The 14,269-nt window shown below is 48.6% G+C and overlaps 1 protein-coding gene across 1 annotated transcript in view; it reads left to right on the plus strand.

Annotated features, from left to right (window-relative positions):
- LOC135829298 (hemicentin-1-like) overlaps positions 1–14,269 on the plus strand; it is an 86,913-nt gene that overhangs the window by 15,317 nt on the left and 57,327 nt on the right. The window contains exons 9-18 of the mRNA XM_065341701.1: positions 211–399; positions 901–1,050; positions 2,300–2,456; positions 4,561–4,670; positions 6,048–6,227; positions 7,075–7,224; positions 8,196–8,349; positions 8,996–9,105; positions 13,429–13,496; positions 13,971–14,103. Of these exons, the coding sequence (XP_065197773.1) occupies positions 211–399; positions 901–1,050; positions 2,300–2,456; positions 4,561–4,670; positions 6,048–6,227; positions 7,075–7,224; positions 8,196–8,349; positions 8,996–9,105; positions 13,429–13,496; positions 13,971–14,103 (1,401 nt within the window). The remainder of the gene's footprint in view (positions 1–210; positions 400–900; positions 1,051–2,299; positions 2,457–4,560; positions 4,671–6,047; positions 6,228–7,074; positions 7,225–8,195; positions 8,350–8,995; positions 9,106–13,428; positions 13,497–13,970; positions 14,104–14,269) is intronic.

Here is a 14,269-nt window from a genome sequence, read left to right on the forward strand (position 1 = left end):
GATCATAGCCAAGGGCACGATGTAATTATGATTCTTGGACAGTAGGTCATCTTGGACAGAATTTCACTGCAGATGCACGAATATGTCCACGAAGATAGAAAACTGGCCATTGATTGTAAAATCACAAAATGATGAATTGCGAAACGGCGTCATGAAAAAATAGCACCGCTGTATTCTCTTGGATCCACATTTGTTTTGTTTTTCCTTCAGTTTTGCCAGTGATCTCATACCCAAACAGCAGTGACGACCAGTTTGCTGTGAACGAGGGTGACTCGCTACAAATCACTTGCCATGCGTCCGCATATCCTGCAGTCAATGCTACATGGGTGCGTAATGTTTTCCAGCGAGACGAGGCTCTGCCATCCTTCGTTCAGGTGTCCGCCGAGGAGCCTATTTACAGTGAGTTTGCTAAATGCCAAAAAGAAAAAAAGTTTATACTGCTAGAATGCAGATATCGATAAGATCGAAGGACAAATTCTGAACCATTGACGGGACTAGAGTTTCACGAGCTAAGAGGAAGAGGTGCTTTCTTGCCGGTTTGCCGAGTGGAAGGTTTGACGTGTTTCTTGTGTGCTGCAGCAAACACAGTCGTTAGTGTCCGTCAATTGTAAGGTCAGTTGACGGGAAGAGCGAACTCTGACTTTCAGAGCAGAAACTATCTTCAGGAGATTTTTAGTTCAGTTAGTAAAAAAAGAGTTGCGTGTGGAAACTTGGACCTGGTGCATGGTTTCGGTGAATGTTCTTAAGTAAAAAGCAGGTGGTGTGTCGTGCCAGATGCCACCTGCAACGAAATTCATCAAACTCACACAGTTGTGCGCTTATTCCGACTATCGTTATCCCGGTGTTTCCATGGTAACCCATCATCACTCCCCGCTGTGCTGATTTCTTGAATATGCTCAGGCAACCAGACTCTTCTCTTTCACCAGACCGCGACGCTGACGATATCCGCCGCAGAGTATAAAACCCGCGGCACTTACTGGTGTGTAGCGGAAGCGCCGGTCGATTCCACTGCGGACCAAGCCAACATTTCTATCATTCTTCATGTGAACAGTAAGAGACCCGAGTTCATAATATTAGACTAATCCTAAAAAGATTGTCAGGGTTCGTGAAATGGGGGAGAGCATGCAAGCCAGTTCGATTCATGTGCATCATTCCGTATTTTGTTTGTATGTGTTAGCTCATGATGGAGGAGAAAGACATGTTAACTTGTCGAGATGAAGCTAAAGGATTTGAAGTCCTGCAAACAGCTAGTCAATGGACTACCGGTACCTCAGGCAGACCCTGACTGAGTTTGGAGGCCAGCTGGCTCTCAGCGAGGAGAGGAACACTCGTATGGCGATCGACTCTCAGTACAAATACATGCTACCCAGCGCCGACATACCGCAATAGCTACGATTTAAACTTACTTCTCGATCTGCTGCCTCACGAAGTTCAAACATTTACAAGTCCTGAGTGGTGAAGTGTGAAGCTGGAGCCGCATTGCCGACCTACATATAGCTGTTGGAGCTGATGGCTTTTCCAACTTGTACTTCTTCCGCAAACTTGTGCAACAGTAGCACAATGTATGCTGTGTTTCCGCATGCTCGTTTCACCTACATACATGGACATGTACCGGATCGCGGAAAACCTATTGATATCTCGCTTCTTAGCACGGGAGGAATTCTCCTCATCCAAGACCTCCGCATAGTTGTCGCCTGGGGTAGAAACTGTGTTGTCTTTCGAAAATGTTATTCATCACGCTCGCGTGAATGGTGATTCTCATCGTCGTTCAGACGGTGCTACATGGCGATAGTCTATGTGGGGGGGGGGGGGGGTACTGGCTTGGCGAAAATGCAATCTTCATTATGCAGTAGAAGACTAATTGGCTGCAGAAGAGGACAGAGCACAGTGGCTTGTCCCATAGGAGGAAACCTGAAAGAGGCATAACTCATCGAAGATGAAGTGCTGGCAACAAACAATAGCACTCTTTGAGATGCTCTTTCCTCTGCCAAGAGAATGAGGCCACGCTTAACTCCATGGATGCCACAAAGCCTACTCCAGAGCGCAGTGAATCGCCATAGGCCGGGCCTCGTGGTGAAAGAAATACTTCTAAATGTCGTCCCAATGCCATTTCTTATATGTGTGCGTGTGTGCGTGCGCATGTTTGTGTGTGTGTGTGTGTGTGTGTGTGTGTGTATGTTTGTGTGCATGTGTGTGTGTGGACGTGTTGGTGTATGAACACGTGTATGTACGTGGGTGTTGTGTGTGCACGCACACTTTGTACGCGAATAATTCCTGGTGTGGTGATTGCTATGCTCAGTGAAGCCAATCTTCATCAACCTGACTCCACTGAACCAGTCCAGTGTGGAGTTTGGCAACGCTACATTTGAGTTCCGGTTTCAGCAGCCAGTATACCCTTATCCCGATTTCTTCTGGTCCTTCAATGGCACAATGATATCAGTGGCGGATTCTAACAGGTGATTATTCTGCAGTTATTCTAAAAGCGTATGACATCACTATAGTGGTGTGTCTGGCTTTGTCTGAGCGCAGTGCCTGTAGTGCGCCGATGTGTGTGTGTGTGTGTGTGTGTGTGTGCGCCTGCGCATACGTGTGTGTATTTGTATTTTGTATTGTATTTTATTATTGTACTTGGAAATTCCCGAGTCTGTTGGGAAGCCGTAAAGTGCCCAAGATGAATCAGTGTGTTAAGTTCCTGGCGAAATGAATTTGGGATATGATGAGTGCAAAGGGATTCAGGAAGAGCATTAAAGGGGAAGTTAAGGCAAAAATCAAAATTTCACCAGTTGTAGTCTTCGGGGTGCTGAGTCGAATGGTCTTGGTCCGAGAAAGCTAAGACGCTCCCTTCCTACTTGAATCCCAATCGAACTCGCGCACTTCCACCAAAACTGGGTGACTGCGCCCTACTAGATGGGGATTTGTATGCAAAATGTCACTAAAAGCACCATTTCGTTCTTATAAAAGCACGGATGACCGCGATTGGCCCATATGTTGTAGTCTTTTGGTCGCTGAGTCGACTGGTTTTGGTCCGAAAAGGCTGCGATGCAGCGTTCCTCCTTTATTCCCAATCGAACATGGTTGAACAAGCGGTCACGTGCTCCTGCGTACACCAGTCACCTGGTCACCATGCCTGCAGGGTACAACTTACTAGCCTGTTTGGCCTTTTTTGGGTGCAGTCCTGTCACTCGAGTTGAACCTTGGTGTGAAAGTTGTCGCCTGCTGGCGTGGTGACCAGGTGATTTGGGCACCCAGGAGTACGTGACCGCTTGTTCAACCATGTTCGATTGGGAATAAAGGAGGAACGCTGCATCGCAGCCTTTTCGGACCAAAACCAGTCGACTCAGCGTCCAAAAGACTACAAAATATGGGCCAATCGCGGTCATCCGTGCTTTTAGTGACATTTTGCATACAAATCTCATCTAGTAGGGCGCAGTCACCCAGTTTCGGTGGAAGTGCGCGAGTTCGATTGGAATTCAAGTAGGAAGGGAGCGTCTCAGCTTTCTCGGACCAAGACCATTCGACTCAGCACCCCGAAGACTACAACTGGTGAATTTTTGATTTTTGCCTTAACTTCCCCTTTAAAGCGGTCAGCCCCAAGTGTGTGTGTGTGTGTGTGTGTGTGTGTGTATGTGCCGCGCGTTATGAGAATTTGCGCGATCTGCCGATTGTGCGGCTCAAACCGAGAATTCTCATTTTGCCTGCGCAATCTGCAGGTTGCTTGCACCTTCTGGGAATTTTTAGATTGTGCAGATATTGATTGTTTGCGCATTCTGGGAAATTTGGGATTGCCCACACAGATTCGATAACACCCTTCAGTATTTAAACGAAATCCACAGATTGCGTCCCGCATGGATTAGCTGTGCTCTTCACTGTGGTTTTCAGCAAAATCCACGAATTGCGCATCACATGGATTCACTCGGCTCTTCATGTTTTCAACGAAATTCAAAGGTTGTGCCCACAGATTGCGACCCACATGAATTCACTGTGCTCTTCAGGTTTTCAACGAAATTCACCAATTGGATGAACCACGCACGGTAATTTTGCACCACTCGTGCTTTGGTGCGTTCCCGGGATCCCAGAAGTTTCACGGCAGCTCAGGGATGCGGATTTACCGTGTCTGCTCGCATACTGTACCACCAATTCTTTCGTGTCACCCCAGAATGCGCGTGCAGATTGTACAGCTTCTCAGAAGGCGCGGAACATAATAATAATATATACTACGCGTTTAAAAATCATCTGCTTCCTCATGTGTATGGATCATGCTTGAGCAGCTGCACATATGACAAGTTGTTCATTATAGGCACTTGTGGCTCGCATCACGTGTACAAGCAGCTACTTCTCACGGGTTGCCTTTTTCTCACTCTCGACGCTATTTCTCTAGCATTGTGCTGGAGGGTATGATTTCACCGGAAAACTTCAATAGCGCCGGGGCTCACTTTCTTACGAAAATCACTACGGTGATGATTATAATTCGCTGAATATTGCGTAGTATTATTTTATTGATCTTGGTCCAGCGCTGGTGATGTGTTGAATTTCTCTGCTACCCTCTGCCCATGTCCGCAGCACAAGTCTGACTGTCTACAACCTAACCCGCAACCACTCCGGTGTCTACAGTGTCAATGCCACGAATGATGCTGGAGCCAAGCAGGTGGATTTCAACTTGGCCGTTCACGGTAAGGGCGCGTTCAGACTGCCGATAAAAAATGACCGATTGGGAAAGTTTCCAAGGTGATTTGATCACGTGACGATATTGCCCGTTACCGGCGGAAAAGTGTTACTGTCGCGGCTGCTGCTGCGGCGAAAACAGCATTCCAGCAGTAAAAAAGGTAGTCAGGCTAGGAATAAGAGAAAATCCCTTCTCAGTGCCGCGGTGAGAGCTGCACAACTAACGTAAAGGTAACGTTAGTTTATTGGTAGTGCGAATGTCCTTCACGGTTTATCGCCTTTCACGGTTTGACGGGATTCACGGTAGTCTGAAGCTTTGGAGAAGCTCACCGATTCACCAACGGTTTGCCGTGCCGGTTCAAAGTGAAGCGGGCAAGCATGGTGTCCATGCCCATCTCCAACTGCATGGAAGAGTACACAGGGTCTACGTGCAGTGGAGTGTGCGAATGATTCTAAGGTGACCTGGCAATTCCTGTGTATACTGTGAGCATTGTGTGTTGCCTGCTTCACCCTCCCTCCTCTGTTGGTAACACATACCGTATGCTCTGCAGTATAAGCGCATGTCTCCATTACTAGCACAGTCTCTAATACTAGCACACTGTGAGCACCTTTCTAAACGCTATAATCCGTGTACAGTACATACACTCTCCGTTACTGGCACGGTCTCAGTGGAATTCAGTGCTGCATGCACGATATCTACTGGCGTGGACATGGAAATCCAGTCGAATGACCTCGGCTCAGGGCGTACAGATGGCTGATTGAGTGCACCTGTTGATCCAATGCGACCAGCGCGCTGCAGCGCAAACATGCATGTGTGTACCGCTTACCCAAGGCTGCACGGCCTGTGCCCTGGGGCCGCTAGACGTGCGACCGGATTTCCATGTCCACGACAGCAGCATGTATTTCTTCTTGCTCTATAAGGATAATATTGGTTGGAAAAAAACTGTCTCCGATGTAAGCGCGGTGACCAGTATAAGCACGGGGTAGATGTGTGCTGAAAGATAAAAGCACAGCGCTTATAATAGAGAATGTATGGGGTACGGACAGTCAGTGCGCTGGAAAGGCAGTTACCGCATTTCCCCGAATATAAGTCGCACTGTGACCTTTTTACCCAAAGCATCAAGAGTAAGAAAGAGGGCGCAACTTACAATTGAACATGACTTACTACTGATGTCGATCTGTCAAAACTACATGGTTCAAACCTGAAAGTGGAGGTGCTAGTTATAATCGAGTGCCACTTATAATCGGGGAAATATGGTAGGTGGAGAAAAAAGGGCCAGTATGGAAATGGTTTACAAAGCACTTGTTTCCGTTCCCAGCATGGCAGTTGAATCCAATGGCGTTTGTTTTACATTCTAATGTCTTTCTCTGTCTCGTATTCTCAGCAAAACCGAGGATAGTCAGCCCAAGCTCTGGAGATCGGTTCATTGTGAATGAGACTAGCACACTGGTGATCCCATGCAATTCCACTTCGTATCCATCTGCGAATCTTACCTGGGTGCATGGTTTCGGCGAGTCAGCGAGTCTTCCGGCCGGAGTGTCTACGGATTTCTCCTACGTGTACGGTAAGTTCACCATGGCCCGCAAATGTCACCATTGTTTGCAACAGCATTCTTGTCGTTTACGAAAAGGTACTATCCGCAACGACATTGCTTGTTGTGTCATACTCGGCTGCGCTGTATGATCGATGACAAGGGCAGGGACAATCGAGAGCCATGACCTACGGGGACAAACTAGAACACAATGTGATGGCTGCAACGAATTCTGCTTTGGAATGTCTGTTGGTCTCATGTTTGACTTCCAATAATCAACGGCTATGTCAACTGTTTCTTGTGGTGCGCAGATCTGGGTCTGGATCCTGAATGGGTATTTTGCCTGGAAGTTAGGGGGGAGGGGAGGAGGGTTGGGCTGTGTGTTAATGTCTGGTTATTCTAGCCGGTCACCATGCACTAACCGTGATAATGACAGCCAAGACTGATAGCCACAACGTGCATGCATGTGTGTGTGTGTGTGTGTGTGTGTGTGTGTGTGTGTGTGTGTGTGTGTGTGTGTGTGTGTGTGTGTCTCTCTCTCTCTGCATGTGTCTGTGTCTGTGTCTGTGTGCATATGTCTTTGTTTGTTGTGCGTGTGTGTTTGTATGTGCGTGTGTGTTTGTGTGTCCATGTGCTGGTTTGTGTGTGTGTTCCGGTGTGTGCATGTGCTGGTGTATGTGTATGTTCTGGTGTGTGCGTGTGTGTGTGTGTGTGTTTGTGTGACTGTGTATGTGTGTGTACGTGCATGTGTGTGTGTGTGTGTGTGTGTACGTGCATGTGTGTGTGTGTGTGTGTGTGTACGTGCTGGCGTGCGTGCGTGTGTGTGTGTGTGTGTGTGTGTGTGTGTGTGTGTGTGCATGTGGTATTTATTTCCTCACAGACGAGCTAGATGGCCTAGTGCACACAGCGAGTCTGCTGAATATCAGCAATGCACAGTACGATCACCATGGCAACTATTCATGCAGGTCGTACATCAATGGAACAACTGACTACCATGACGACACGGTGGATGTTTATCTCACTGTACAAGGTACATTTACATGAATTGTGTTATGTACATGCCATGCACACTGTCTGCCCCTCATGGGCTAGACACCCGAGCAGTTTTGACTAGCTTGATCTCCATCACATATTTATGATCCCAGTCGATGGTGCATACGCGGAAGTGTAGGTTCCAGGTGGAAACTTGGTCTACCACCAAGAGTACATGAGAACCAGAGTAGGCAGCTCGGATGGGTTGCTGTCACGGCGAAATTCCGTGATCGCATCATTTTAGTGATGTGGTGCGTACAAGCAGGATTCAAGCAGGTCTCTTTCAGCACAACTGCAGCTCAGTTGTACACTCTACGCCACTTCCCGCCTCAGATCTGCACCAACTATGATGTAATCACGGAATTCCGCAGTGACAGACACCCATAGCAGAAAAAGCCCCAAGCTGCACACTCTGGTTTTCATGTATTCTTGATACCACCTATACTTGCCAAGTAGAATCTTTGAGAAGCCTGGAGTAGAAAGTATGGCAAACCCTGTTTGTTGTGATACTTGTTGTTCCCATTATGATTATATTCATGTCTGAAACTGCCACCCCGTGCTCACCTACATAATATTATGTGTGTGTGTGTGCGTGTGTGAGTGCCTGTGCATGTTTGTGTGGGTGCGGACATCTATGATTATCATATTGTGCGTGTGTATGTTTGTGAGGGCATGCATGTGTGTGTGTGTGTGTGTGTGTGTGTGTGTGTGTGTGTGCGTGCGAGCTCGCACGTGTGTGTGTGTGTGCTCGTGTGTGCTCGTGTGTGTGTGTGTTTGTGTATGTGTGCTTGTGTGTGCTTGTGTGTGTGTGTGTGTGTGGGTGTATACGTGTGCATGTGCATGTGTGTGCGTGAGTGTGAGTGGGTGTGTTTGCATGCGCATGTGTTTGTGTGTGTTTGCGTGCGTGTGCATGTGGGTTGGAGCATGTGTGCGTTTCTTCTGCCGTTTTCATTTGCCTACACCCTACAGTTCCTCCAACAATCATTGGCCAGAGCTCCACAGTCGAGGAACGATTGGAGTTTGAAAACGTCACGTTTAACTACACTTTCCAGGATCCTGTTATTCCATATCCAACGTACGAGTGGTACTTCAACGGAACGTCTTATCCTGCGTCGGACTCAGGGTGAGCAAGCTACACGCTGGGACCTACTGCAAAACGACAAATTTTGACGACGGTGACATTTTAGCGACTCTGGCAAAAGGAGTGTTTTCGTAAAGTTTTGCAGTGCAAATCGAAAATTTGCATGTACAGTACAGTACTAATCGGTCTTCTTTCTCTTAAACTCTTACTCTGAAACTCGGATCGCTCAAACCTTTCATCACGAATTGGTCCAGATTCAGAAAACGTTTTAAATAATGTTCCCCGGCTAAAACTAGCCGCTCTACATTCAAGTGGTTTAACCTATCGTCAACTTTGCACATAACGACACTCGGTGGGGCTTCATAAAAGTGTCCTTATTCGCGAAGTGTTGTTATACCCGCAGTCCCTTTGTATGTATTATAGTTAGATGAGACTTTGCTCTGGGCATGGAAATTCTGCCGTAATTCGCGAATTGTCGTTACATCCGTAGTCGTTATTAGCGAAGTTGACTGTATATACGTGTGGATGGCTAGAAGAAGAGCACTCAAGTTTAGTGCAGTAAGCTAAAAACGCACTGAGAAACGGTATCGACATGTTGATGCATTTTGAATTGCGTTCCCCAAATCGTTTTTTCCTTTGGAATATGAACATTTGAACAATGTTGCTTTCTCCTTTCCATATGACACAGAACATCGCTGACTGTGACTAAACTACGACGGGAACATGCTGGGACATACACGGTTGTCGCCACGAATGCAGCCGGCACTGGACAGTTTAATTTTTCCCTGTCTGTTTACGGTAAGATTAACTTCAGGGCCTTGTCCTATCTCCAGTGCTGTCCACTGTGACAGGGCCTTGTCCTATCTCCAGTGCTGTCCACTGTGACAGGGCCTTGTCCTATCTCCAGTGCTGTCCACTGTGACAGGGCTTTGTCCTATCTCCAGTGCTGTCCACTGTGACAGGGCCTTGTCCTATCTCCAGTGCTGTCCACTGTGACAGGGCTTTGTCCTATCTCCAGTGCTGTCCACTGTGACAGGGCCTTGTCCTATCTCCAGTGCTGTCCACTGTGACAGGGCTTTGTCCTATCTCCAGTGCTGTCCACTGTCACAGGGCCTTGTCCTATCTCCAGTGCTGTCCACTGTGACAGGGCTTTGTCCTATCTCCAGTGCTGTCCACTGTGACAGGGCCTTGTCCTATCTCCAGTGCTGTCCACTGTGACAGGGCTTTGTCCTATCTCCAGTGCTGTCCACTGTCACAGGGCCTTGTCCTATCTCCAGTGCTGTCCACTGTGACAGGGCTTTGTCCTATCTCCAGTGCTGTCCACTGTGACAGGGCCTTGTCCTATCTCCAGTGCTGTCCACTGTGACAGGGCCTTGTCCTATCTCCAGTGCTGTCCACTGTGACAGGGCCTTGTCCTATCTCCAGTGCTGTCCACTGTGACAGGGCCTTGTCCTATCTCCAGTGCTGTCCACTGTGACAGGGCTTTGTCCTATCTCCAGTACTGTCCACTGTGACAGGGCCTTTTCCTATCTCCAGTGCTGTCCACTGTGACAGGGCCTTGTCCTATCTCCAGTGCTGTCCACTGTGACAGGGCCTTGTCCTATCTCCAGTGCTGTCCACTGTGACAGGGCCTTGTCCTATCTCCAGTGCTGTCCACTGTGACAGGGCCTTGTCCTATCTCCAGTGCTGTCCACTGTGACAGGGCCTTGTCCTATCTCCAGTGCTGTCCACTGTGACAGGGCCTTGTCCTATCTCCAGTGCTGTCCACTGTGACAGGGCCTTGTCCTATCTCCAGTGCTGTCCACTGTGACAGGGCCTTGTCCTATCTCCAGTGCTGTCCACTGTGACAGGGCCTTGTCCTATCTCCAGTGCTGTCCACTGTGACAGGGCCTTGTCCTATCTCCAGTGCTGTCCACTGTGACAGGGCCTTGTCCTATCTCCAGTGCTGTCCACTGTGACAGGGCCTTGTCCTATCTCCAGTGCTGTCCACTGTGACAGGGCCTTGTCCTATCTCCAGTGCTGTCCACTGTGACAGGGCCTTGTCCTATCTCCAGTGCTGTCCACTGTGACAGGGCCTTGTCCTATCTCCAGTGCTGTCCACTGTGACAGGGCCTTGTCCTATCTCCAGTGCTGTCCACTGTCACAGGGCCTTGTCCTATCTCCAGTGCTGTCCACTGTGACAGGGCCTTGTCCTATCTCCAGTGCTGTCCACTGTGACAGGGCCTTGTCCTATCTCCAGTGCTGTCCACTGTGACAGGGCCTTGTCCTATCTCCAGTGCTGTCCACTGTGACAGGGCCTTGTCCTATCTCCAGTGCTGTCCACTGTGACAGGGCCTTGTCCTATCTCCAGTGCTGTCCACTGTGACAGGGCCTTGTCCTATCTCCAGTGCTGTCCACTGTGACAGGGCTTTGTCCTATCTCCAGTGCTGTCCACTGTGACAGGGCCTTGTCCTATATCCAGTGCTGTCCACTGTGACAGGGCCTTGTCCTATCTCCAGTGCTGTCCACTGTGACAGGGCCTTGTCCTATCTCCAGTGCTGTCCACTGTGACAGGGCCTTGTCCTATCTCCAGTGCTGTCCACTGTGACAGGGCCTTGTCCTATCTCCAGTGCTGTCCACTGTGACAGGGCCTTGTCCTATCTCCAGTGCTGTCCACTGTGACAGGGCCTTGTCCTATCTCCAGTGCTGTCCACTGTGACAGGGCCTTGTCCTATCTCCAGTGCTGTCCACTGTGATAGGGCCTTGTCCTATCTCCAGTGCTGTCCACTGTGACAGGGCCTTGTCCTATCTCCAGTGCTGTCCACTGTGACAGGGCCTTGTCCTATCTCCAGTGCTGTCCACTGTGACAGGGCCTTGTCCTATCTCCAGTGCTGTCCACTGTGACAGGGCCTTGTCCTATCTCCAGTGCTGTCCACTGTGACAGGGCCTTGTCCTATCTCCAGTGCTGTCCACTGTGACAGGGCCTTGTCCTATCTCCAGTGCTGTCCACTGTGACAGGGCCTTGTCCTATCTCCAGTGCTGTCCACTGTGACAGGGCCTTGTCCTATCTCCAGTGCTGTCCACTGTCACAGGGCCTTGTCCTATCTCCAGTGCTGTCCACTGTGACAGGGCCTTGTCCTATCTCCAGTGCTGTCCACTGTCACAGGGCCTTGTCCTATCTCCAGTGCTGTCCACTGTGACAGGGCCTTGTCCTATCTCCACTGCTGTCCACTGTGACAGGGCCTTGTCCTATCTCCAGTGCTGTCCACTGTGACAGGGCCTTGTCCTATCTCCAGTGCTGTCCACTGTGACAGGGCCTTGTCCTATCTCCAGTGCTGTCCACTGTGACAGGGCCTTGTCCTATCTCCAGTACTGTCCACTGTGACAGGGCCTTGTCCTATCTCCAGTGCTGTCCACTGTGACAGGGCCTTGTCCTATCTCCAGTGCTGTCCACTGTGACAGGGCCTTGTCCTATCTCCAGTGGTGTCCACTGTGACAGGGCCTTGTCCTATCTCCAGTGCTGTCCACTGTGACAGGGCCTTGTCCTATCTCCAGTGCTGTCCACTGTGACAGGGCCTTGTCCTATCTCCAGTGCTGTCCACTGTGACAGGGCCTTGTCCTATCTCCAGTGCTGTCCACTGTGACAGGGCCTTGTCCTATCTCCCGTGCTGTCCACTGTGACAGGGCCTTGTCCTATCTCCAGTACTGTCCACTGTGACAGGGCCTTGTCCTATCTCCAGTACTGTCCACTGTGACAGGGCCTTGTCCTATCCCCCGTGCTGTCCACTGTGACAGCCATCATATGTGTTATTATACTTAAATGAAGAGATCTCAAAAAGTAAGGGTGGGGCTTCTTTTACTTTCCTAAGCGGTGGGAGGTGAGTAGATCAGACCCACCGCAAATTTGTCAAAGACTGAAAATCCCATTGACTGGGAGCTGCATCTGCGCCTTGATCCTAGAGGGTGGTGGCGTTTCTACGGATGCGGAAAACTCACCGTCCAGCCTTGTCTCACGCGAACCGTGATTCTTGCACTTTCATTTAGAAGAAAAGCATTCGAGCTGACAAGCTCATCCCCATAACTCCAACTCGGCAATTCGCCATCAGCAGGTCAACGTGCAAGCTAGGCAAAGGAGCAGCTGTATGGATACAGCCAGCCGCACGGAGCGTGAAGCATGCGCCAACGTGTCGTGCTGGTCAAAGTGCTGTAACCCGCACTGAAAAAAACGCCGTTACACAATAAATTCAATATGGGAACGAGGTTGTATATGTCTTTCTTATGAAAAATCTGTCGTTAAAATAGGAAACGTTAGACAGCAATCGATTCTTGTACTTTTTCTCTCTCTTTGTTCGGTCCTGAGCGATGAGAAAGAATGATAATCTGACATTTACTTGTGTACACGCAAACGAGTCTATTTTAAAAATTGATGATTTTGCATCTCGTTTAAAGAGTATTCATTAGTTGAGGGAATGGAAAGGGGAAAAGTCTGAAAACAAAAATCGGCTGTCACCACCAGGATGTTAAGGATGGCTTGCATAGCCCTCGGTCCTATTGGCAGGACCTACACAGACATGCTGCACGGCCTCTGTTCTAACATTGACCTAAAACCTGACTCTACAGTCCATTCATCGGAAATAGTCCCGCTGGCTTTTGAAAGTCGGATTTCGGTCGAATTGAGGATCAAACACCCTCTTTAAATTTCAAAAATCTGGGTTTTGGATCTGCTTCTCCATACATTTTGCCAGGGCATACCTGTCCTAATTTTGCAAAACCTGGCTGAATTTCTATTTCCCTGTTCTTGGACTTTTCTGGCCTCAAATGTGGCAAGGAGTAATCATAGTGCACGGGTCACACAATTCAGGATGTACTGTTGTGTTCACGATATCTACAACTATGTGAGAGAGACACCAAAAAGTTAGGGTGCCAGTTTCCAATGAATGGACTGTAAACTATTGCTAAGAGGCTAATGAAGCAGTCCACCAATTTTGGACGTGATCGTACAAGGCCTAATGAAAGTGCCGAAACGTTTTAAATTAACGGAACTTGTTCAGATATGCAGCGCTATGGGAATGGGTGTGTCCCCGCCCCCCGAATTCCATTAATTGCTGAGCGATAACGTTGTTTTTAATCTTCTGTGTGCAGTGCTACCCATCATCACTGTTCCGGACACTGACTACAATGTCACTATCATTGAAGGCGTGGATTACAATGTAAGCTGAGAAAAGCTGTTGTACACGAAAGCTACCGGTTTAGGCACTCGATCGATTTTGCCCGACGTTGCTAGGGCCAAATTTCGTGTTGGATATGGCTCTGAAATGTCAGATTTGAACACAGGACGCTCTCTGCTCATGTTTAAATCCGATGTTTGAGCACAAAGTGAACAATTTCTGCACGTACCGTTGCTAAAATTCACTCCCCTGATAAGTTTCATTCCGGATAAACTTCGGTCCTTCTAGATGGAAAGACGCTGGATTTGCGTGCTGGGTATGTGAAAAAGCTATGTAAATGGCCAATGATTATATGAGTGCAATGTTTCACGTTTGTGTCTCACCATGTACGATCTAGCCATTGGGCATTGACATGATTATATCAACTCGAGCCATTTTACAACACTAGGAACTCCTTGGCTTGGACAATTATGTCACGTGTGATAGCTGAACATTTTTTTGCGGTTCATTTTGCAGTTTTCCTGTGAGGCCACAGCCTATCCAACTCCACTCGTATCATGGATGGACCCGCTGAACAAAACATTCACTCACGATTCGCCTGTCTTGCCGGCCCGCACCAGCTTCCAAGAGAGCAGTGACAATTATTCAGGTAAGACTATGTGAGTTTCACTGAACACTTTCACGCATGTATGCTACTGGCTATGCACAAGCAAACTTGTATAGCAGCATTATAATTATACAGTAAAACCTGGTTTAAGTGACCACCCCACGGTGCAAGCAAAAACGGTCGTTAAAGCCACGTGGTCTTTAGAACC

Source organism: Sycon ciliatum, chromosome 13 (assembly GCF_964019385.1).
Source record: "Sycon ciliatum chromosome 13, ocSycCili1.1, whole genome shotgun sequence".
Classification (NCBI taxonomy): domain Eukaryota; kingdom Metazoa; phylum Porifera; class Calcarea; order Leucosolenida; family Sycettidae; genus Sycon; species Sycon ciliatum.